General features: G+C 27.0%; 1 protein-coding gene across 1 annotated transcript; it reads right to left on the reverse strand.

Annotated features, from left to right (window-relative positions):
* Positions 1 to 7838: 7838 nt before the first annotated feature.
* LOC130935844 (AP2-like ethylene-responsive transcription factor CRL5) lies at positions 7839 to 12666 on the reverse strand. Its single transcript, XM_057865749.1, has 9 exons — positions 11889 to 12666; positions 10933 to 11740; positions 10717 to 10799; positions 10521 to 10529; positions 10319 to 10407; positions 10049 to 10122; positions 9876 to 9926; positions 9173 to 9249; positions 7839 to 8660 (listed from the first exon to the last, which is right to left on the reverse strand). The coding sequence occupies exons 1-9, from the start codon at positions 12292 to 12294 to the stop codon at positions 7972 to 7974; spliced, it is 2286 nt and encodes a 761-aa protein (XP_057721732.1). The 5' UTR covers positions 12295 to 12666; the 3' UTR covers positions 7839 to 7971.
* Positions 12667 to 25167: the final 12501 nt, after the last annotated feature.

Raw genomic sequence — 25167 nt, forward strand, 5'->3', positions numbered from 1 at the left:
ATGAAATCCACAACTATCACTTTATCATTTTGTGGCAAAGATTTGTAACAATTCCTTATGATTTTCAATCTTCCTCACACCAATTGTGCAATACACCCTGCAAATATAATTGGAAATGCATATTGTAATCACATAACATGCAAAATAGGTGGTATGATTTTGAGATGATAAATAGCTCAGTAAGATTATTTTTATATCTGTAGTTATTTTTTTCTTCACGGTGACAGTACATACACAAATTAAATCCAACAATTTATTAATGGACAATTAGGAATATGATGAAATCTTAGTCAAGTGTTATAAGTTAAATTGTTTGGACTATAACTTTCAATAATATGGCATACAAACATGTCTCCTGCAATTTGTTCTATACCTACAAAGAATTTCATAATTCATTATTTAGAAGTAGTAATATATAAAAGAATTAAGCAATGTTATTTGAGCTTTTGATTATTGATTAATTGTGGAATTCAGGATATCAATCTTTCAATTGTTGTTTAAATTAGATCATGCAATGTATTATTGCTCCAGAGCAAAGTTGAACAACCCAACCAAAGAGACACTCATACTAAACTTATTATTGTTTTAATGTTTTTATAATAATATAATGAATCGCCAAGTTTTGATTCATTATAGTGAATTTTTCTAATTTGAAATGAGTAAATTATCATTGAAGTTCAACAATGTATGAGGAATAATTTAGATAATGTTACAATTTTATATTATATATAATAGAAACAAAAATCTAAAAACAAAATTTAAAGAATTACATCTAAAATAACTTTAATATGAAATTTTTGAAAGAAAAAGTTGTTTAATAAACCTTTTACTTTAGGCCCTTAATTAAGTGATGTGCCCGGAAATGTTGGAGCATTTAGAATCACTTGGGGCAGATTAAAATTGACACCCTTAATTGAAAGATACTTGTTGATAATCATATTCTTTTTTTTTTTCAAATGGTTTGTGGCTCCCAATTTTAGGCATTACAAACTCACCCATACCACATTTACACACAATGCTTAAGGGTTCCATCTACGATTTGGTCCAGTCAAATTTCGAATCTGTACATGGAATATAGTCAGTTAAAATTTTTTTATATATCCATAAAAGAGATACTTATATAATTGTCTCATTTACAGTATAAACAGGGTAAATAATACAATATAGATTATTATATTCTCAAATTATGTAGTTAAGTAAATAAAATATTTAATTTATTTATTTGAAAAAAAAATCCTCATCTCTATGGTACAACCGTACAAATGTTGGCCATTCCTTTGTTTTTTTGTTTTTGGGTCACGGGCCATTGCTTTGTTACACACATCGGTTCCACTTTGGGTCAGACTGAATTCCTTGATATGTTGGCATTCCATGAGTTTTCATGAATAGGCCTTTATCACAGTCCAAAAGTATGTCCTTAAAATTAAAGCTCATAGCATGAAACATAAAATCTTGGTCAATCTTTTTTTGTAACAATAACAACAAAATCTTACCCTATTGGTTTGGGTCGACAACAGAAATCAAACGTCATTGTGCTTCCTCTGCCATTTGTTACTTGTTCATTTTCCATCTCATCCACATTTTTAATCGAATATTTTGTTGATATTTTTTTCACATGTTCAAATCACTTGAGATGAGATTCTACCATCTTTCTACAATAAGTGTTACTCTAACTTTTTTTTATATCTTTATTTCTTATTTTGTCCATATATATGTAGTCATTCATCCATCTTCACATCTTTGTCTCCGTCACAATTACCTTATATTTATACTCTTTTTTTGTCGCCTAATACTTTATTCCATATAACACAGCCGGTCTAATGGCAGCGCAACAACATTTTCTTTTAAGCTTTAGAATTAAGTTTTTGTCACATATAAAACCAGATACACATCACTTTAACCAATCAGCTTGTATCCGATATTTTACATTCCTTTCAATTTTTTTATTCTCCTGTATGATACGCCTAAGATAGTTAAAACTCTTATGGTAAAATATTTTCAATTTTTACTTCTATATTATTATTTTTCATCACTTACCAAATTCACATTCTATATATACTGTTTTACTGTAGCTTATACTCAAATTATACCCTTCTAAAACTCATCTTCATAACTTTAGACATTTGTATGAGTAAATTAAAAAAAAAAAATCTTAATATTAGAAATAGTTCATCACACTTGATCTTTAAAATGGAGTAATGTTTTTTTTTTCTCCGTTTATCCCAAACTTGACTTCACGAATAATTTAAGATGGTATAGTAATTTATTGATCCATTGTGGAAATTCAATTGTTTGGCCAATTGAAGGGAAAATAAAATTCTCAATTAATTAATTCATTACTTAATTAAATGGGGATAAGGTTTCTTGAATTCACCGTCCAGATCAGAATCAGAGGGGGCATGTGTCCATGTCCTTGTGTTTACAGGTTTTTTTTGGCTGTTTATATCTTTATTACTATCTCATCATATTTAATCAAAATATCTTAGCTTTAATGATATGGAATATTAAATAATATTTTATTATAAAATTATCTTTTAATTTTATTAATTAGACAATTTAGAATTTGTAATTAAAATTTAATATTTAAAATTTAAAATTCAAAATTAAAAAAAATTAATTAATATTAACCATAAAAAGTTGACTTTCTAATCAAACTCTAGCTTAAAATCCAAAGGCAAATAGTCTAGATATTAATTGTATATCAAATGGGTAAAAAATAGAATTAGAGGACTATACAAAAATATTATCTTATGGGCAATATATTAAAATATTAATTGTATATAGATCAAATTACACCACTAGCTAGGATGTCTGACTTCTGTAAATTCTTATATTTTCAGTTTTCACCAACCCCATAAAAAAAGTTTTTACCAAGAATATATCCGTTTAGAAAAACATGTAGTTTTTGGAGCCATGCATATATATTCAGTAGAAATTATCAAATAGAACAAATGAGCCCTGCAAACGTTGGAAAAGATAAAAATAGATACATATCTTCTCTGCCAATTCTGAACACATAGCACAAATTTAATTGAATATAGATAACATGGAAACAAAAAAAACAAAATTGAACCCTAAAAGGAGGCAAGAGTATTACAGAATATAGTAGTAGTTCAAATTTCATAGAGAAGTTGGATTTCATTTTTCATTGTGAAGTCATTTTTTTCCAGATATCCCACCCCCACCTGATGACAAATGAGAAATAATGATGGGACCAAAAATTGAAAATGATTTAATAAAGTTATATATGAACCCAAAATAAATGTAGAGATGAGTAAATATTATTTGTATTTACATATATAATCACAGATTTTAACTGTAAATAACATTTTCTTATTCATTTAATGGATTTTACTAATTAATATGTCTTAAAGACAATTGTCAAGGAATGAAAAGTATAATTTTTGTGATATTATTTTTTAAAAAGTCAATATATAAAGAAAACTTATTATTATTAATTTATTAATTTTTTCTTTTTTTTTGTATCATTATTTTCTTTTATATAGGCTTCCTTGAATGAAACATGGCTCATCCATAGGAGACACCCCCATTTTATTCTCTATCCTTCTTATTATTGACACATAACAAGACATTCAAAATGTTTTACTAGGTCCCCTATATGTATGGTCCTATGTACATTATTACTGAAGAAAAAGTATGACACTGCTGGATTTGGTGTATATGCATGCATGTGTACATCAACCATGTTTGATAAATATAAATTAAAATGTGACACCATATTTTTGGGACCATTTCTGATACAATTCATGCTGCATGTTTTTTGTGGGGACCTTCCCACGTACAAAACCTTCATATAAAATTCTTATATGTATGAAAACAAATTTGCAAACTAAAATAGATTAAATAATGTGTTGATGTTATTTTTATTTGTGATGTTATTCATAGAAAGTATTTGACTTTAAAAATAAATAATATGGATCATCATCATATGCAATAAAAATTTCAGTTTTGAGTGAAATAATTGAAGAATAAATATGAATGTAGACGTCATGAAATTATTTTTTACAAAATTTAAATCGATATAAAAAAGATACATGAATAATTATATAACTATAAATTATTGGTATGAATTATGCAATTATTAATCAGTGATTCTGACAATAATGTCACCCTCTCACCTTGACTTATATAAAATTATGAACATGTGTACATGAATGAATTCATGGAGCACTATTTTCCATTTGAATTATATATATATATATATATATATATATATATATATATATATATATCACCTAGCTACCAAGTACATTCTCTACAATATTAAATCCTTAAATAGATTCAAAGTATAATTTAAACTTTAATAATGAAATAAGACACTTATTATATTATTGAAAAATAATAAAAACAGAAAATATTAAAATAAAAAAATATTTTCTTAACTTGTGATAAGAAATATATATGATCCAGCTCATGCGCAAGTGCTTTCTCGAAAGTATCCTTTGCTAACTTTTGGTGCTTAGGATGTCCACAATAAAATTTTTGTAATCATATTTGTTGACTAATAATAATGTCTGTAGAATATGGATATATGGAAACGAAAATTAAAAATAAAAATGTACCCATACAATTGAAATGGACCTTACCTTTTTTTTTTCTGTTAAAAATTAAAGATTGATGTACATACATGCATCTTTTACTTTCCTATATTTTTCCATGGGAATTGGTAGCTTTTTGACCACCAATAATCTTATTATATTATTATATAGTTTCAACCTTTTGTTTCTCATGCAATTCGGTTTGTGGTGTTTCACTTTTATTATATGTTATCTTTTCCTTTGACAAAACAAAGGTAATTTATTTACATATTAGTTTACTTTGGCGAAAATAATAATAATAATAATAATAATAATAATAATAATAATAATAATAAAGGGAACAAAAAAGGTGAAGAAATTGATGTTCCCTTTGCACTGTTTAAAGAATAATTAATCACATAAATAACCCTGTTAAATGAAGTAAAGAGAATGAATTTAAGAAAAAAAAAGAATTGATGAGAATGATTTTATGCACTCCTTTAAATTTATTGAATTAAGATAATGTTAAATTGTTAACTATTCTCTTGTTTATGTATTTTATTAAAATTTTTAAAATTTAAATTCTTTGAAATGATAAAACTTGAGATTAATATTTGCTATTAAATCCACGATAACTTCTTTTATAAATAGATATAACCAAATTGATCTAATAATGTTTGTTATTTTACTATTGTTATCACTTTAATTTGGCATTTTTCACTTTAAACTTTGTATAATTTTTCATATTTTAAATTTAAAATAGCAATGATATGATATGCGTACATCAGGCACAAATTAAACTCCGCATTAATGAAGGGAAATTTTGTCGTTCACAGTTCACATTCTTAATTGGCTCTGTACATTGAAATCACTAATTAGAAGTAGCAAGCAGCTATGGCAGCTGTATTCAACAATCTGATTACTTCTCATCCAACAACCATTAGCATTATCAGGCTAAAGTATATTTTTTTCTCTAAAATTTATTAAAATTTTAAAAATGTTTATAAATTTTATTTTATTTTAAAAGTTTTTATTTGAATCTAATTAAATATATCTTTAATAATTAAATTAAAAAAATTAGGATTAATTTAATAATAATGTATGATAATTATATCTAGTTTGTTTGTGTTGAAGATTATTCTTATAAAATTGTTGCTGAATTGGTCTTAAATTTTTTGAAAAATTAACTGCCAATAATATATTTGATACAAATTGAAAACTTTTGAGACAAATTAAAATTAAACAAAATAAAACTTAAAAGTATTTTAAAATTTTTTAACAAATTTTAAGAATAAAGAATCACTACGACAATATAGATTGTTTTTTAGGATTATATGTGTCAAAAAATAATTAAAATTCGTCAAAAAAATAAATTTTGACACTATTTTAATTATGGAAATATGTTAATAAAAATTTTGTCAAAATTAGTATTTTTAACATATAAGTAATTGTAAAAAAAATTTAAATCTTATTTTGATAAATATTGGCAGTCAAAAATAATTTGTTAGAAAAATTTGAGAATATATTTTTTTTATACTTATTAACAGTCAAAAATATTATTTATTTTGACACTTATTGACCATAAAAAATTCTCAACAAAAATTTTTAACAAAGAATGAGATGAGATCTTGAAACTGAAGAATAAACTGAGATTTTGAAGAAGAATAACGAGTAGTATGATCCCAAACTGAGAGCAGTGTGATGCCAAAATTGACAGAGCTCAATGAAAAAGAAGAATAGTACAATAAATTAAAAATAAATGAGTGTCAAAATTGAGGAATAATTTTTTACCGTCAAATTATTAATAAAAAAACATAAAAAATTTGATATTTGTAATATTCATCAAAGATATATATTAATTTTTATACTTAGCTATGGTGTTAAAAAACGTGTTAAAATAATTTTCTTTTCTTGTAGTGAATATACTTTATTATTATTATTATTATTATTATTATTATTATTATTATTATTATTATTAAGACTAAAAGGTATTATTTATCCTTAAGACCACTACATTATCTAACACTCTACTATTTACCCATATAATAATTTGCATAGTTAAAAACTTAAAAACGTTAATTGATTCCATGCACAAAAGACAGCTATATTCCCAAAACGAGTTTAGAAATATTTCCAGCTTTCCGGCACTTATTATTCATTATTTTCGTCCTATGTTTTTTTTTTTTTTATGGTCACAAGAAATCAAAGATTGCAATCGAGAACAACATGAATGGCACACACGTGTGGGAAAGCAAAGAGCTTCATAATTAAAACGATGAACATACACTATAGTTGGTTTAGTCCTCAAATCATTAATTTTACAATAAATTCTTACATGCTCTTAAGTTATATATTTTATAAGAATAAATATAGAGAATTAGTTTTTAATTAGTTAATGTTTAATTAATTTTTTAATTATTATAAATTACTTTTTTAACTCTTATTTAAAAAAAAAAACAGGATTTACAGTTTAGAATAAAAAATTTAAGATTGATGAATTAAGATTTAAAATCTAAAATAAAACAAAATTAATTAATATTTACTGAAAAAAATAATTTTCTAATTGAACTCATTTTATAAATATTTACTACTACCTTTTTCTCATTTATATATAATACTTAAACTTTATATTGGAAAAACAAATACTTATAAAATAAACATTAATTAAATACGCTTTAATTAAAAGGATACTACTATTTCTATTATTTTCCCACACCAAACACAGAATCACTTTGGTCCCAATGTCTCTCTTTGGAATTTGGATTTGTCAGGAATTATATAAAAGAAAAGAAAGTTACATTAACTTTTAACCCACAAGACATCATCTTTTAATTTTGAGGTGTCCACAACCAATTATGACAAATTAATCAAACAAAAACTTTAGTGCTAAGAATATTTGCTACAACCCACTTTTCCTTTTGCCTTTGGAAGATGATCAAAGATAAGAGAAAAAGGTTTATGCAATGATTATGTTGTGTAGATTGAGGAACACATTGGATACAAAATGAGATAATATGATCAAAGGTTATGCCTCTTTTTGCATTATTGTGAAACATGAGCTGGTTTTTGTACTTAGCTATATGTGTCTACTATAAAAAAGTTGAAACTATTAAATAAAGCAAATTCAATAATGTTTTAAGCTATAATATATATAAGCTAAGGTCCACACACACCATTCCTTATTGTCAAACATCATTTCACACATTTAATCATTTGGCCCTCTTGTAAATAATAACTATTAATTAATTTTCCTAAAAAAAAAAGGTAAAGTTTGGAAAAGGTCTTTGTAATTGTTCCACTAAGATACAAAACATGACATATATAATTGTGGCCCCCACTAGCCATAAAATTTAACTAATCCGATTCCCCAAATAAAATACATATTCTTAATTAATAATGTTAATTACTTCAAAAACAACCTCCAAATAAAACCCTAGGGTTCAGTCCAAGCCGCAAAAATGGGCATGGGAGACATAGTAGACCTAATTTGAGGAGGTGGTGAAGGGAACCAAGAACTAACAACACTAGTAGTACTAGTATTATTGGCAACAATAATAGGGCTAACAACATTATTATTATTAACCTTTTGATGAAACACATTTTGATGATGACTACTATTGTTGTTCTTGTTCATGTGAACAGGGCTACCTTCTCTTGATGAGTTGCTCAAACTTGTCACTAGTGAAGATGGGTTTGAAAAATGAGTCCCTCCCATATTAGGGTTTTGAATGCCAATTAGATCTTGTAGGGCCCCACCACCACAGAAATTTTGACAATTTCTATAATCATCGTTAAATCCAATCTTCTTCCATTCATCTGAACCATTTTCAATGTTGTTGTTGGTGTTACAACCTTCAACTTCTACCAACTCCTTCTTCTTGTTGATGTGGCTTGTTACAACATTGTACTCTAGGGTTGTTGCCGGGGCCGGTGCCGGCGCTGCCTCGATCGCCTTTGGCTGCTCGGTGTTGTTCCTTCTAGCCAATTCTCCGGCAAGTAGAGTGTTACTAGCCATGATCCTTTCAACATCATATCTTGAAATGTCAAAGTTTGTGACTGCATTCACTCCACGGAATTTGATTGCAGCCACATCATATGCTTCTGCTGCTTCTTCTTGAGTACCTTAAAAAAAATTAATAAAAATAAGTTATTTCATTAATTTACACATTTGAGCAAATTGCTAAATTATGGCACACATATTTTGATCCTATATTTTATTATATTTCTCACCATATACAATATATATATTTGCTTTTATTACCAAAATTTTCTAAAGTTGTTCTAAATTAGAAAAAAGGGAACAATCTTAGAAAATTTTGAAACTTTCATGAGACCCATTTTTTGGTTGAGGAATATCCTTGTTTTTTTTTTATCAATTACATGAAAAAACAGCCTTATAACAAAAAATTAAAAAGTGAATTGTTACTGTCCAAAGTCAGCCTTATAAAAAGAGCATTAATCAAAGTCACAACCCACTGGCATAAAAACAAAGTAAGTACCCCCAATATATATATAAAAGAAAAAGGTTACTTTAATTTTAGGCATGCTAGCACCTTATAAATTTGAATGGCAAAAACATATGTAGTAATTTAGTACGATGAATTTGATATGTAACACTTTTTGGAAGTACTTACTGAATGTCCCAAGATAAAGGTCCTTATTTCCCGCTACTCTGCCTATCCTTGCTTGCCATCTCCCATGTTGGTGATGCCTAAATAGTAATTAAAATACCTTTCATTAATTACATTTATTTAGCTCTAATTAATTCATAAGTGCTTGTTTATTTGATTTTATGGATTTGCATGCATAAAAGATTAAAAGGAGAAAATCTTCATTGTTAATAACAATACAGAAAAAAAAATTCAAAAATTATATTCTAACTATTATTTTTTTAGAGAATTTATTATTTAAATTTAGGAATTGGAATTCAGAACTTAAACATTTAAAATTTAAGATAAAAAAATAATTTCAAAAAGTTAGCTAATATTAGTTAAAAAATGACTTTCTAATTAAATTCTACTTTATATATATGCACACAATAAAGCAAAATATATTAAAAATGAAAATAAAAATTAATCACAAATCAAATAATGAGCCATATTAATTACAAATAAAAAAGTATTGATAACAAAAATATACTAAAAATAAAACTAGAAAATTAAAACAAAAACAAAAAACAAAGAAACCATTTTTTTTTCAAGTAAGTTTCATAAATAAATATTTGTTTTGTTTATACCAAGAGTACTTTGCATCTATCAAACAATAAATCAATCCCACACTATCTAAGAAAGTATTCCAAATTCATATAAAAAAGGGCAAAGGGGGAACCACACTAACCTTGTCACCCCTCTATACATTGAAGCTCCCCTTGAAAATCCACTACTTTTTCTGTAGGGCAATCAACTCATCATTCATTACAATAATAATTGGAATATTTTAATTATTATAGATAAACAAACATAATATTATAATCAATTAAAGAATATAATTAGTATTTAACATGTATGTACCTTCTCAAATGTGCAACATATTCCTGCCTGTTCATGTTCTTCATTTCTTCAAGTTCATTTTGGTAGTTTTCTAGCTGCCAAATTTAAGATATATATTTATATACATAGTAACAAGTATTCTCCAATATTTAAAGTTATTCTCTAGATTCCTTTTATTTATGTTTAATAATTATTTTTAAAATTTTTTAAAACAATGTTACAAAATAAATATGAAATAAAAGAAAAAAAAAAGAATAATAATTAGAATAGAAACAAAACTATAGAATATACCGGAAAGTTTATGTGTGTTGAAGGTCCCCAATACTTAAGGGCTGCAAGATCATAAGCCCTTGCAGCTTTTTCTTCCATATCATAGCCACCTTTAATCAATTCACATAAAAGAAAAATAAAAAATAAAAAAAACACTTATTAGCATTAGCAATCACAAGAAGCTAAGAGGGTTGAAAATAAAAGTCTTTGGTTAAGAACTTACCCAAATAAACTATATTATGCAACGTTCATTTGATTGAATTTGTAATCCATAGTGTGAACATTGGATATTCACAAGAGAGAGTTAGAGTGGAAACTGGAAACAGCTCATAACTATGCATACTAATTGGACCAAAAAAATATTTGCAAAAGGGAAAAAAATAATGAATAAAACCAATTTTATTTTTTTCACTAATTACCTTGTCTTCCTTTTCTAGTTTGTCCTTCTTTTTTGCAACTATTATCCCACAAATGTGCTTCATATCTTCCGGTCCATCTATGCCTAATAGAAGAAAATTAAAAGGAAAAAATATTAAAAAATAAAATAAAAAACAAAAAAGCAAAATAAAAGTAAATTTTAAATAGTTGATAAAATTAATAATGAAATGAAAGTGAAAGTAAAAAATTTGACTAACCTTGTGACACCTCTGTACTGTGAAGTTCTTTGACCAAATGTCTCAATGGATTTCCTATGAACAGTTTGCTTACTACTATTATTGTGTCCTCTCTTATTATTCTTTGCAACTTCCACCATGGCCTTGCAAGAATTTGAAGAAGAAGAACCTGCTGTGATCTGATTATGATTATGAGTTGTTGAAACACTTACATGGCTTGATGATGATTGAGAAGTAGATGAACAACCAGGACTCATTGAAAGACTTAAAGTCTTCAAATTCCCACCTCCACCATTAACATTCACATTAACACTTTCCACCATTCCATTATTATTATTACTATTATTTCCATTAACCCAGTTTCTGATGAAGCAATTATTATTCTCTTGTTCTTGATGCATTTGATGTTGATGATGATGATGATGAGGTTCCTTTGTTGTTTCTTCTTCTTCTTCTTCAACAAATGGTAGAATGCTAGTAGAACCATCATTGCTGCAGCCAAGTGCTGAATAGTATTGATTCACATCTTGATCATGTTCATGATGATGATTATTACTATTATGCCCTTGCTGCTTAAAAGGGTCTGAGAGAATAAGGTCCAAAGAAGAATTAGAAGAACAATGTTGTTGTCTGTTGTTGTTTTCAGCCTCAGAATTTTGATGATGATGATGATGATGGCTATTGTTGGTGTTGGTGTTATAGTAAATGCTGTCTAAGCTTAGAGCCATTGCTTCTCTTTCATGTTCACCATATTCATGAGCTCCCATTGTTGCACCACCTAGAAAGTCCTCAAGCTTTGGAGATGAACATGAAGAACTTGGCACCATCACTTCAATAAAACCCAAAAAACCAAAAAGAAAAAAGACTCATTTTTAATACCCAAAACACATCAAAAACCAAACTTTTTTCAATACATAGAACTTAGAACAACATATTATGAAGATAAAACAAAGAACATGAATTGGGTCCTAACTAACCTTGGGTTTGTGATGTAGTGAGAGCTTCCATTATACAGAGTGAGCCATCAGATTTGAGTGGCATCATAGCCAGAGAAGGAGAAGAGTGAAAGGGAGAAGGGTTTTCAGCATAACACATTGTTGAAGAAGCATTATTCAACTGTGAAGGTGACAAGTAGAATAAGCTACTTGGTGTTGAGGCAGTGCTTGAAGGATGATGAAGATGATGATAATACTGATGGTGATGATGATGATGATGATGATTATGATTATGATCATTGGGAACCTCCATTTTCATGTTGTGGTGGTGGTGGGGTGAGAGAGAGAAACCCATCAACCAGTTATGATTGTTACTATCATCATCATGATTAGTAGTAGTAGTAGTAGTAGTAGTAGTATTGTTTCCATCATTCAAGAAAGACTTCATTTTTCAGCTTCTTCTTGTTTCTCTTACTTGAAAAAGCTTTGAACTTTGAACTTGGTTTTGCTACCAATGTGTGGTGTTGTTTTTGCAGCAAGGCAAGTCAATCATTGGGTGCTAAATCAACAAATCATCATCATCATCACATTATCACCAACCCAAAAAAATAAAAATAAAAACAAAATTAGTTCTATTTGCATACTACTACTACTAGTGCTGCAATATGAAGACTTGTTTTTTGTTGTGTAGCTAATGGATGAAGCTAAGTTTTTTTCATTTTTTTTTGTTTTTTTTTTGTTAAATCTCGAAGACCAAAGAACGAAAGGAAGTGTGTATGGTTTTGTATGGACTATGAAGTGGTGATCAAAATTTCACATTTCTCACACAATCACAACAAAAGTGGTGTCTTTGAAAATAAGCAAAAAGAATGAGATTTCCTATATAGCAATGCATGCGCTAGTGCTGGAAGCAACCCAATTCATTCCATAGGGATCTGTGTATCTATATATCGAAAATAAAAAATACTATATATAAATTAAAAATCTTTGATTAAATTAATCCTTATCATCATCATAATAGTTGTGAAGTTTTGGCCAAATTTAATTTAAAAAATTATAGCTAAAATTAATGTTACATATTTTTAAATTTAATAATATAAAAAGTACAAAATATTATTATATTAAAAATATTGTTATATCATTAAATTAAAAATATTATCAGATAATAAAAAATATAACATTAATTTTTTTACACTGTTATAATAGTTCATTGTTTTATATATTTTTAATATATTTTATATTTAATTATGTTTTATATAAATAGTTTATTTTTAGGTATATGTAACAAAATTAATAAAAGAACACTCATCTTTATTTGTCTTTCTTGTTTTATTTTTTTTTTATTAACCGTATTGGTCAAACTACATTTTATGATTATAATCTTTTTGCCGCTCGAACTCCAAGTTAAAGGTTAGACAAGTTAGTTAGAAAATGCTCTCATTCTCAAGCTTGAATAAGTCCAATCCAGGCCCCTCATTGAAAGATCCAATAAATTTTTTTTTGTCTATAATCAATTTGAATTAGTGTAATGATTCACTAATCTAAAGTTCAAATATGCGACACTATCAAACATTTAAAAGAAATTTAAATTCGTCACGAATTAATTTATTAAAAAAATATTTATATATATATTTTTTTATTTTTCATGGTATTCTCTAATCTGATAAGTCAAAAATTAATCCGTCGCAGATTTGAGCTCCATTTAAGGGTCTGTCACTGGCCAATAAGTTGCTGCATGTGGGATTCAAACCCTGACACTTACTTAAGCAGACGAGTAAACTGACCACTCGACCAACTTGGGTTGGTTAAATATTTTTATGTATATACCTGTCAATTCAAAATTTTTTCTTTTTTCTTCTTCATTTTGTATAATACATCTTTTTCTGTTAAACCAATCCTATCTTAAACCCAAAATCAAGAGATTAACCCAAGCGTAAAAAGGAGCAAGGCGGATAAGAAGAAAGACCCGGAAAGGGTAATGGTAACATAAGCTATTTTTGGTTAGTTATTTCTCTTTTTTTTTTTTAAAAAAATAAAAAAAAAAGAGGAAAAAGAAAAGAATTGAAACTGTGTGGCTTGGAAAGTTGTGAATGGGAGTAAATAGGTAGTGTGGTATAGGTAGCTGAATGTAGGCTACAGAGAGCAAATAGGCATTGGAGTGAATAGGACATACGAGATTTTCAAAATTAAATAAAATAAAAAGGACATCATAGCAGATCACAGGATTGGCCTCTCATGCTGTCATGCAAACAAATTAACAATTATTATTATAATAATAATAATAATAATATTATTATTATTATTATTATTATTATTATTATTATGGATATGTTTTACAGTGTTTAAAAATCTGGTTTAATTATTATTAGAAGTTTTAAAAAATCAGCTTTCGCTTATAATTTTTTAACTTAAAATTATCAATTTTGATTATAATCGTTTTCTTTTTCTTTTTTTTTTTGGTTCAAACATGATTAGCTTTTGGAAATATAATTTTTTCTTCAAAACAAAGCTTCCATGATGATTTTCAAACATGATCTAAATATTATTGTATTAATACTATTTTTTGGAAATATATATACTTAACAAAAATTACTCTTAATTTTCTCTAGGTAGGATGGTATAAAGAACTTATATATCAACCATACATAATTCTTTGTATTTAAAATTTTCAATAATTATAAGGTTTTTGACTTTCTGTTTTTAGATTTGCAAGATCAATACTTAAAAAAAGTTTCATATTAAAGGATTAACATTTAAAAAAAATAGAGGTTATTTATTCGGCTAATTTTTTTGGTAATGGATTGGAAAGATGTATTATGCATAGTTATGGAGAGTTGGTGTATTTTCTATAGATATGAAGATAATTATTTTTTTTAAATTAAAAATTACAAATCAAAAGCTCAGATTTAAGTAGAGATAGAAAACTGAGGGTCAGATTTTAGGTAGAATAGAAAACTAAGCCTCAATTTTGGATAGAAATAGAAAACCAAGGATAAGTTTTGAGTAAAAAACAAAAAAAAAATCAAACATGTTTCAAAAAATTTTTAGTGTTACACCACAAATCTAAAGGTCAAATTTGTAAATTTTAAAAAAAAAATTAAAACCACAAATATGAGGATTAAATTTATGATCATTCATATAAAAAAATACACTAATTCTCCGCATTATTTAAAAATACCACCACAATCTCAATCATAAAAATAAAAAATATATTTATTCTGTCTATAATTATAATGAAGATAAAAGTAGTTGATAATATATTTACTATTACCGCCAGTGAACTATTATATATTCTATGTTTTCTCGTTAAAAATTTTAATAATAATTAAAAAATTGTGTATAAAGACCATTGTAGTGGCCCCAAAAAACTTATATCTATTAGCGATTATTTTTGTAAATAGAGATGTTTTTTTCAAAAAGAATTTGAATGTTTTTTTTTTTCAAAATCTTTAACTTTTTTAAGCTACAATAATTTAAATTACTATTATAATTTTTTAGTATTAACGGCAAATTTATAATCATAAAAAATTAATTTTAAGAAAAAAAATTATAACAATAACACTATTGTCACTAAGAGTTAGTGGTTAAAAGTCTTTCTCTTGTAAAGTTATAAAATCATGGACTCATTGTAACAAGTAGTTTTTATTTTTTAATATATATATAAAATTTTTTATGAGAGTCGATCACCGCTTTAAAATGGTGAGTTTAATCTTGTAAAATTATCCTGTTTTGATTCTTTTGTTTAAATATTTTATATAAATCGATCTAATTTAAACAGAAAGTCTGATAAATCAATTTAAATTAAACTATCCTACTAAATCTTTAAAGTTAAAATGATTTACTAAAGCATTTGAAAATAATAAATTTTAAACAGATTTAATAAAAAAAAAAAAGCTACATAAATCATTCTTGTTAAGAACAATTAACAGGTGAAGAGAATGATAATCAATCCTTTTATTCCAATGCTTAGAATCAACAAAAATAATACAAACTAGGAAAATAAACATTAATTAAGCATTTTTATTGTAAATATCTTTTATAATTATTTAAGTAAATTTATAATTTTTTTAAAATTTTTATCATTTATATTTATTTTGTAATGAGTATAATTAAAATAACATGAACCACCAAAATTTTTTATAAAAATTATAATTAAACATTTTATAAAATTTTAACATTTTTATTATTATAAATATTTTTTATAATTATTGTAAACACCTTTATAAAATTTGAAAATTCGATACAAAAAGTTGTGAGTACCATAAAATTTGTAAAGTACTTGTTATATAATAAAAATTTATATTATGCTTAAAATTTATTTACTACCTATTCATTACACTATAAATTTTTATAAAATGAATAAATACAAGATAATTTACCTTTCCAAATGACTAATAATTATGCCAATCCATCTTATGCCAATCCACAATCCTTAAATATTATTATTTATTAATTGATATTTATTACCGTGACAAGGTTGCAGGATAGAGGGGCCTTAGATAGATTTGATGGGTAGGACATATATATCTGCCCATCCAGTCACTTCATACAGTGTCCCATCCTGTGCCACCCTGCCCTCTGCATCAACGCATCTATTTCTACCTTTTTTTAAATATTAATTATTAATTAATAATATATAAAATATTTATTTTAATCAGCTTGTTAATCTTATAAAATTGGAATAAATGCTAAACTATTTAAATAATTAATTATGCTAAATTTTAATACTAATAATAAAATCTGATTTTTTTAAATACAATATATATTTAATATGCCTAAAATAAATACTCAAGTATTGGAATTACTTTGCTTTTACCATGCCAACAAAATTTACCCATTGGAAAGATTTGATGTGTGTTTTTTCACATGATGTACAAACTATCCCATTTTAGTTACTGCACCACATTTTTACTAGTTTCTTGTTTTTGATGGTACCACCCTCAACAATGTCAATTTGGCCCACAACTTTAGTTTTTTTCTGTTTATTAATTAAATTAATGAATTAATTTGCTGAAATTGAAATGAATTGATTTATTATTTGTTGCAGTATGAATGGGTGACAACGTGCAAGCCATGAAGGTCCAAACTGGACAAAGAGAGTTTTCTTTTGTGGGTCATATGATCTGACCTCTGCTGACTTTAGGGTCTTTATATACATTACATTACTCCCTTTCTATTAATATTAATTTTTTATTTAATAATTATTACACGTATAATTTTAAAAAAATTATGATATAATATTAAAATTTTTATAATTTAAAAATTTAAATTTTTTTAATTGAAAAATTCCAAAATATAATTATTTGTATATTTAATTTATCAATTTAATTTTTAAAATATAACTTTATGACTAAAAAAATACCTATCAAACCAATAAAAAAAATCACAAAATTAAATTCATTTAAAATAATAAAATGCTTAAAATTAATGGAGTTGATTAACTAAAACTAGAAAAAATAAATATTTATCTCATTCATAAAATTGTTAATAATATACTTTGAAGGTCTATAGTTGAATAAAATTTTTAAAAATTAATATACTTAAATATAAGCCATTTGTACTCAAAAGTACAATATTAATTTAAGTCAAATTAACCGTGCCAAATTTATCAAATAATATATAATTAAAATAATTTTAAAATATTATATATCAATAATCATTCTATTCGGTGGTTTGACAGCAAAGAGTGTGACTTGTATGTTTCTGTGAACAACGAAAATTTCTGTAACAACAATTAAGGAAAATCACTAATTTTCCAATACCAATGTGTCCTCTCTATAGGAAACATGTCATAAAGTCAAAAAAGAAAGGTAAAATTAAAACATAAAAAAATCTCTTGTATGAGCCGTAAAACATTTTGGTATTCTTTTATTTTTTTACTGAATACTTTTGGTATTGCTGTTTTTTAATCAATTACAATGATATATACATTCTTATAATAAGATATTTTTTTGTATTTTTTTTTGTCACATTATTGATATCTATATTGTAGTAACAGAAGAAACAGTTATTCATTTCTCTCTATAAAGATTGTGCTATACTATTGCGGTAAACTAATATATTTATTTATATCCAGAAAATGATATTATGTGTATATAAAATGAAAGGAAGACCATATAACTTTTTGGAGTGTCTCTTTGTGTGTAGTCAACAACTGCTTCCAGACAAAAAAGTGAAAGTAGGTCTTTGATAAACTTGAAATATTCCGGAAATGATTATCTTTAAAGGGTCCCAAAATCAGACTTTATATCAAAAATTAATTTTACTCCTTAATACTAATTTTAAGATCATTGTGGTTGGAGGTGCCACCGCTGGAAAAAGTAACGGTGACAGAAAATCAATTTTCATATTAGATTATTTATTTATATATAAAAATCAATATAAAAATTTAAAAAATTATTAGAACGATTATATTTTTATTAAATAATAATAAGAACTTATTTTAATTATTAAAATTTGACGAGGATTAAAATATTCAACTAAAAGTTTTTTATAATTAATTTGAATAATTACTCAATATTTTATGTAAATAGCTTCGTACATTGTTATCAAATAATAAACATGTTATATTCTACGCTTTTGTTTTGACCTAATAGTACACCACAAGCAATAGATTGCAACATTTTTGGATGTTTTTTGCGGCAATTACAAACTAGCATTAAATAGTTCAGTGGCGGTTGGTAGAGCGTCATCCTTTGAGACAACGAAAAACAATTTTGCAACTGTTTTTAGCAATGGTTATCTAACCGTCGCTAAATCAAATATTGCAGCGGTTTGATTTTGTTTTAGTGTAATTTTGAATTAAACTTAAAATTTTAAGCGTGAATATTTGAATTATCATATATATATATATATTAACTATTTACAAAAATTTAAAAAAATTAGGATAATTACTGGTGTATGTACAAACTTTTCAAAAATAAATAAATGGAAAATATGCTACAAATTTTAAGTAAGATATATACTTTATTATCTTATTATGTAAGCACGTCATTAGATTAAAAAGTCAATCTTAAAAATGATGTGCACAAGTTCATCCAAGTGTTTAAAACATCCCTAATAAATAAATAAATAAATAAAATAAAACCTGAACAATTGTTCTGAGAATTATATGAAAATGTCGTATAGGACAATTAGTTATTATCTAAAATATCTCTTTTCTAGCAGTAGTACATACATGGGATGATCATAAAAGTCCTTCACCAAATTTCCAAATATTAAAAATTAAAGAAAAAATAGAAACTAAATATGGGGCCTTATTTTGTTGTTTTATTTTCGTTCAGTCACACAAAGAAAGAATATTCTCTTCTTCCCCACTCCCATTTCACCTTTCCATGCTAATTGCTGGGCATGCAAATCTTATTTGTCCAATGCAAGTTTGCATGGAATGCATGGTGGAGAAGACAAGACGGTACAATTTTTCAAATGGAAATGATTTTGGTTTGAAGTTTGAACATTATGAAATTAAAGGTTGTCCCAATTTGAGATGGAAAATAAATGCTTAAAAAGGTATATGTCTCTACTTTGGTTATAATAAAGAAATCATGACCAGTTATTTATTTATTTATTTCTCATTTACTTTTTGCTTATAATTAACAAGATTATTGTACTTGCATTGCTCTAAACAATACACGATTTTTTTTATCAGTTCTAACATATGCATTTATTCTATTAATTATAAGTTTATAATATTGTAAAAGCTAAGTGAAAGAAATAATATATATAATTAATTATTAATTAATTAATGTAGATCCTTATTAGTAGTAGTGAACTTAATTATTCACCCTTGCGACCGTTGTACCCTTCGGAAAATCAACGAATTCGTTTCTGTTGTTCACTTATTACAGTGTGGCAGGGCTTTTCAATTAAAATCTAATGTGGTAGATTCGGTAGGTAGAGGTATAGCTAGCTACGTGGTGCATGTTGATCATTTACCTATCATCTTCTTTTCGGGCTGAAATTACCCTTCAATTTTAAAAATAGGCTAATTTATATTAATAAATTGACGGGATTTAAAATTAGGTAGATGTCTTAAATCAATTTTCGTTACACATTCATTAGAATATCTATATGTAAATCGAATCAGTTGGATTTAATAAGTAGTAAAGCGAATTAAGCTGATTTTATTTACCATATACATATTGCAGAAGTAGCAAATTGAATTTAGTTTAGAGAAGTGTTAGAACATCAGCAACTTTTGTGATTTATAGTCATTAATAATATTTTTAATAGTGTAAGATTTCATCCAATAATAGAGGTGGAAGTGAGTCAAGCCAGCTCATGAGCTAGCTCGAGCTCGACTCGTTAATAGCTCGATAAGCTAAGCTCGTGAGCTAGTGAGCCAAACTTGAGTTTAGAATTGAGCTCATAAATTAAATGAGTCGAGCTTGAGCTTGGATAAGCTCAGCTCATTAGCTCGTGAGCTAACTCGATTATATATTCTATATGCATTTAATCTATACTTTTAATATTATATACATACATATGAAATAGTAATATATATATATATATGTATGGTGACTTCTGTGGTGGCCATGTTTTGTGGTGGCTAAGGTGACCACAGCCAATTATTTGTAGCCATTTGGCATCTGAAAAAGTGTTGCCTAAAGGGAAAGTGTTACCCTTAATCGTTAACTTGGCTCTGATACCAATTTTTACACAATTTTTACAATTTTGGCAAAATGAATTTTGAATTTTGGCAAACTGAATTTTCAAAAATTTTGTTTTGCTCATATTAAAAATTTAAAATATCTTTTTTGGGTTGGGTTTTCATTATTAAAATTTTCTATTTCTTCTAGCAACTTTTATATTTCTCTTGTTATACATTCTATACAATTTTTACAGAATTGTTCTACTTCTTCTCTATTTCTTGTGTAAATGCTACTATTTTGTAATCTTACTTCATAATATCTTTTTTGATTTTTCTGAAATTCTAAATCATTTTTTAAGTCTTGTAGTGTTTGGTTTGCTATACCAGGCATTTTATATACTTGTTTCAGGATTTTGTACAGGTATTAAAGGCTCTTGTAAATTGGATTCAACTTGAATTGTTTGTAAAGGTTCAGGTTGTATTACTTGAATATTTTGAACATGTATTCTTGATTCTAAAGCTTGTAGTGCAATCATGCTTTGAATATGAAGATAATGTAGTTTTCGATTACGAAAAATACGTTTATTCTTAATACATTCTTTTAGATTTTTAACTGTTTTCTTGGTCTTTACATGTTGTAAAAGTCTTCTTGTTTTAATTATTTTCTTAGTTATCTTTTTCATTTCTTCTTCCAAATCTGAAGATTCAATTGCTAATCTTTTTATTTTCATAGCTATAGCCAAAAACCTTGTTTTCATATTTCTTTTAGTATTTTTTAAGGAAATAAGTCTTTTTTGGAAAACTTTCATATTGAAATTTCAGCATCTTCTGCCATAGATTCATGACTATTTTCTAAGGATTCTATTATTTTTTCTAATTCTTCAACTTCCTTTTTTAAATTATTATAGATCATTAGTAAAGTCTCAAATGCCCTTTGATTTATTGTAGAAAACCTTAGGTATTTTAACCGATTTTCTCTTTCAAAAAGTTCTTGTTTCTTATCTTGATAAGATACGTATATTTCTTCTTTATTTATTGTCATAATTTATTATTCAAAGTTTCATTCAACTTTTCAATTCTTTTTGTTAATTCCTTTATTTCAGAATCCTTTTCTTCAACTTTTAAATGAGATAAACTTAGAGGGCTGTTAATTTTAGATTCTCTTATTCTAAAACTGGATGATGAAAATGAATTTCTTGATGGTTCTTTTAATAATAAGACTGGTTTTTCAATAACTTTATTTCTTGGAATTTCTGTTTTTACAAACTTTTGAAATAGTTCATCAACATAAATTCTTTCTTTATCTTTGAAGTCTATACTATGATGACTATTTGTCAGCGCATAGTTAATTGCATATGTGATAGAAAATGGTTCATCATTTTGTTCCATTAAATCTATCTTATGGAATTTATAAGCCAAACTTAAAGATCTTCCGAGATTTTCGGTTGATAGAGGGATAGCGTATCCAATATGAGCATTAAATTTAACATTTACATTTGCCAGGTTACCATGGATTATTCCAATTATTTGGTCTCTAGGATTAGTGATTCTTTTATCACAGATTGCCAGACTTATTGGAGAATTAATTCCTTTCATATATGTGGATTTAACTAAAACTTGAATAGTACTAATATGAATCCATCCGATTTTAGATCTTTTTTGTTGATCTCTAATTTTTCCAATTTGTTTGTTTACATCTTATTCATTTATCAGGGCTATTTCAAGTTCTCCATTTGCGGATTGTATTTTTATTGGAGTTTCAATCTGAATTTTTTCATAATATATTATATTTTTTCTATTAAAGATTTCTTTTAAAGGGTTTTGTTTGTTAAAATTATCGTTAGGCTTAAGATCTAATTCTGTTTTTAAAATAGCTTGTTTTTCATTATCAAGTAAAGCAGTTAGCTTATAGTATTCAGATTCTTCAGTTATTTCTATATCCTCTAAATAATTCATAACTTAAAGAGATTGAGATAAAAATGTACCTGTCTGGAGAATAACCTTCTTTATTTATTGCTATTTTACAATATGTGTTTTGTTCTCCAGAGGGGAGATTTACAATTTAACTCCAGAGGGGAGTTAGACTAATTTTTCTAATGATTTTGGTGATCAGACTTCAGAATCGCCTTGGCTTCTTCCTCTTTGCCCTCCTGGCTTGTGAGTACTTCTAGCCTCCTGCTTTCTGATTTCTCATACTCTATCAAATGACTTAGTACTCTATTTATAATGGTTGGGTTTGATGGACAAATCCCATCCTTACCTTTCTTATGACGTCATTGCTTACGTCATTGAGCAATAATTCGCACCAGCTACATTATTGGTGCCTTGTGACGTGAGCTCTTACATCATTCAACAATAATGTTGATGGATGACTCAGATGTCTCATCCTCTTCTTTTCCCACGTGGGTGGGGTCTTTAGCATTGTTGCTTTCTTCAGATATTTCTGAGGCGCACAGCTGGCACCTATGGTCTTCTTTGTCTTTTAGTAAATGGCATAGATTCCTCCTTATCCCGTCAGGAAGCTTTTCCAATAACCCAGAAAAGTTGTAAAAAGCTGATTCAAAATCCACTAGGAGTCTCATTTCTCTTGACTCAATTTGGTTTTTCTTACTAGAAACAATTAGAGTGTTTCTGCTTTTGTAGTTTATTCTTGTTCTGGATTCTTTGTTTATTTTTTGGGCTCTTTCGAATACTCTTGCCAATGTGCTGGCCAGTCTACCTTCGTCACTGTAAATTGATAGATCTTGAACTTGTTCTATTGGTTGAAAGTCTCCTGGGAAGACTGACATAAAAACTACTTGAAAAGCTGGGATCAAACATTCTCCTTCTTCATTGAAGATTGGCTGACTACTTGTGAATTTTAGGGATATATCCCTTGGTTCTCTAGCATCAATCATATTTTTAAATTTTTTCACTGCATCTATAAAACCTGCAGGAAATTCTTTAATGATATTTAAATTATCAAAAATTAGGATCGTATCAATTAATCCGTATTGGAAAAACTGATATGTATCAGAGGGTGAAGCCTCTGGGAAGATTACCAGCTTTGTTAGCTGTTCTTTGTTAATGGGATAATATCCCAATGTTGCTCTTTTGTCTAGAGTCCAGTTTAGGACCAGATTTAAGGTTTCTCTACAGTTTGATCTGCAGACCCTTTTCTTATCATTTATTTCAGCCTTTGTAGGAATATTTTTCATTAGTCCAGTCCTTTGGGCTCTTTGGATTTGGACTGGAGCTTTTTCTGCTCTTTTTAAAATTTGCTCTGGATGGAGCTCTTCATATTCTCTGAGGGATTCTTTTGCTTCTTCTATTGTCAAGAACCCTCCTTTGTGAATAGTTTTGGGCTGGTGGGTGAATGGGGCTGCTTTTGCCCAATCATCATAAACTCCTTTCATTGGGCCATTATAAATGACATAATATTTTTTGTCCTGAGTCGATTTTTTAATTATTTCTACCAAAGTTTTATTTTCAGAAATTTTTTCAATTTTTGGTTGGTCCACCACGCTTAGCTAGCTGAACTCTGATGGTGTTGCCAACATTGGTATTGGAGCAGGTAATGTTGCCTGCTGGGTTACTTTCATGGCTTCCATGGCCTTCTTAATAGATTGAATTTGAGCTCTTAGCTGCTGACAGTGTTTGCACCTTTCAAGCTCTTGTTCAAGCTTCTGGATTTCTTGATTCATTGTGTTGACAATGAACTCCATTCTCTTGTTAATGTATCTGCAATAATATTTTTATTTCCTTTAATGTACTCGATTTTTATTGGATATTGTAATAAAAACATTTGCTATCTTACCAGACGACCCTGATTATAATCAGATTGTAAATTATATCTAATAAAACCTGTTAAATAACTTGAGTCTGTTCGTAATGTAAATTCCTTTGGAAGTAGATCAATCCTCCATTTCTTAATAGTTTTTATTGCTGCTAGAGTTTCTTTTTCATGGGTAGTATACCTCTGTTCTGTTGGTGTGAATGTTCCAGAAATATATCTGCATAGTAATTCCTTTAAGGAATGTTTAGAATCTAGTGATTCTCTTTCTTTGTTCAAGCTTTTTTTAGCTTTTTTAGCCTTTAGACAGCCTGACCAGGTCTTGTCTGAAGCATCTGTTTCTACTATTAAATAGTCATCTTCTTCTGGAATATAAAGTTCTGGAAGATTTTTACAAAGTTCTTTAATTTTTTTAATCTGCAGGCTATCCTTTTCTTCCCACTTCCAAATCTTTTTTATACTTATTTTTGAAAATAAGTTTTTAGTATAATCTGTTATATTCTTTAAAAATCCTTGATCAGATATATAATTTATGCATCCTAAAAATCTTTGTAATTGTTTTCTATCTTCCATTTTATCAGGAAATAAATCTACTTTTTCTAATACATTTGGTTGAAGTTTTAACTTCCCTTCAGTAGATAGAATTAATCCAAGAAATTCTATTTCTTGTTTTGCTAGCTTAGCTTTCTTTTTACTAAGTACTAAACCTTTTTCCTTACATCTTTCTAAGACAATTAGTAATTTTTGAAGATGATCTTCTTTATCTTGTTTTGTAAAAATTAGTATATCATCAATGTAAACTAGAACAAAATCATTTAAATCTTTTAAATTTTCTTCCATAAATCTCTGATAAATACCTGGAGCTTGTTTTAGTCCAAATGGTAGGACATTTCATTCGTAGAGTAATACTCCTGTTGATTCTTTTGTTGGACAAGTAAAGGCAGTTAATTTCTTTGTTT

This window comes from Arachis stenosperma, chromosome 6 (genome assembly GCF_014773155.1).
Source record: "Arachis stenosperma cultivar V10309 chromosome 6, arast.V10309.gnm1.PFL2, whole genome shotgun sequence".
NCBI lineage: Eukaryota > Viridiplantae > Streptophyta > Magnoliopsida > Fabales > Fabaceae > Arachis > Arachis stenosperma.

Bases quoted from the DNA above. Each gene is read 5' to 3' on its own strand.
- LOC130935844 (XM_057865749.1), bottom strand. From the start codon at position 12,294: ATGAAGTCTTTCTTGAATGATGGAAACAATACTACTACTACTACTACT. The intron at 9,250-9,875 runs GTTAGTGTGGTT...ATTACTATTTAG, and splicing joins ATGTATAGAGGGGTGACAAG to GCATCACCAACATGGGAGAT. The intron at 8,661-9,172 runs GTAAGTACTTCC...ATTTTTTTTAAG, and splicing joins CCTTTATCTTGGGACATTCA to GTACTCAAGAAGAAGCAGCA.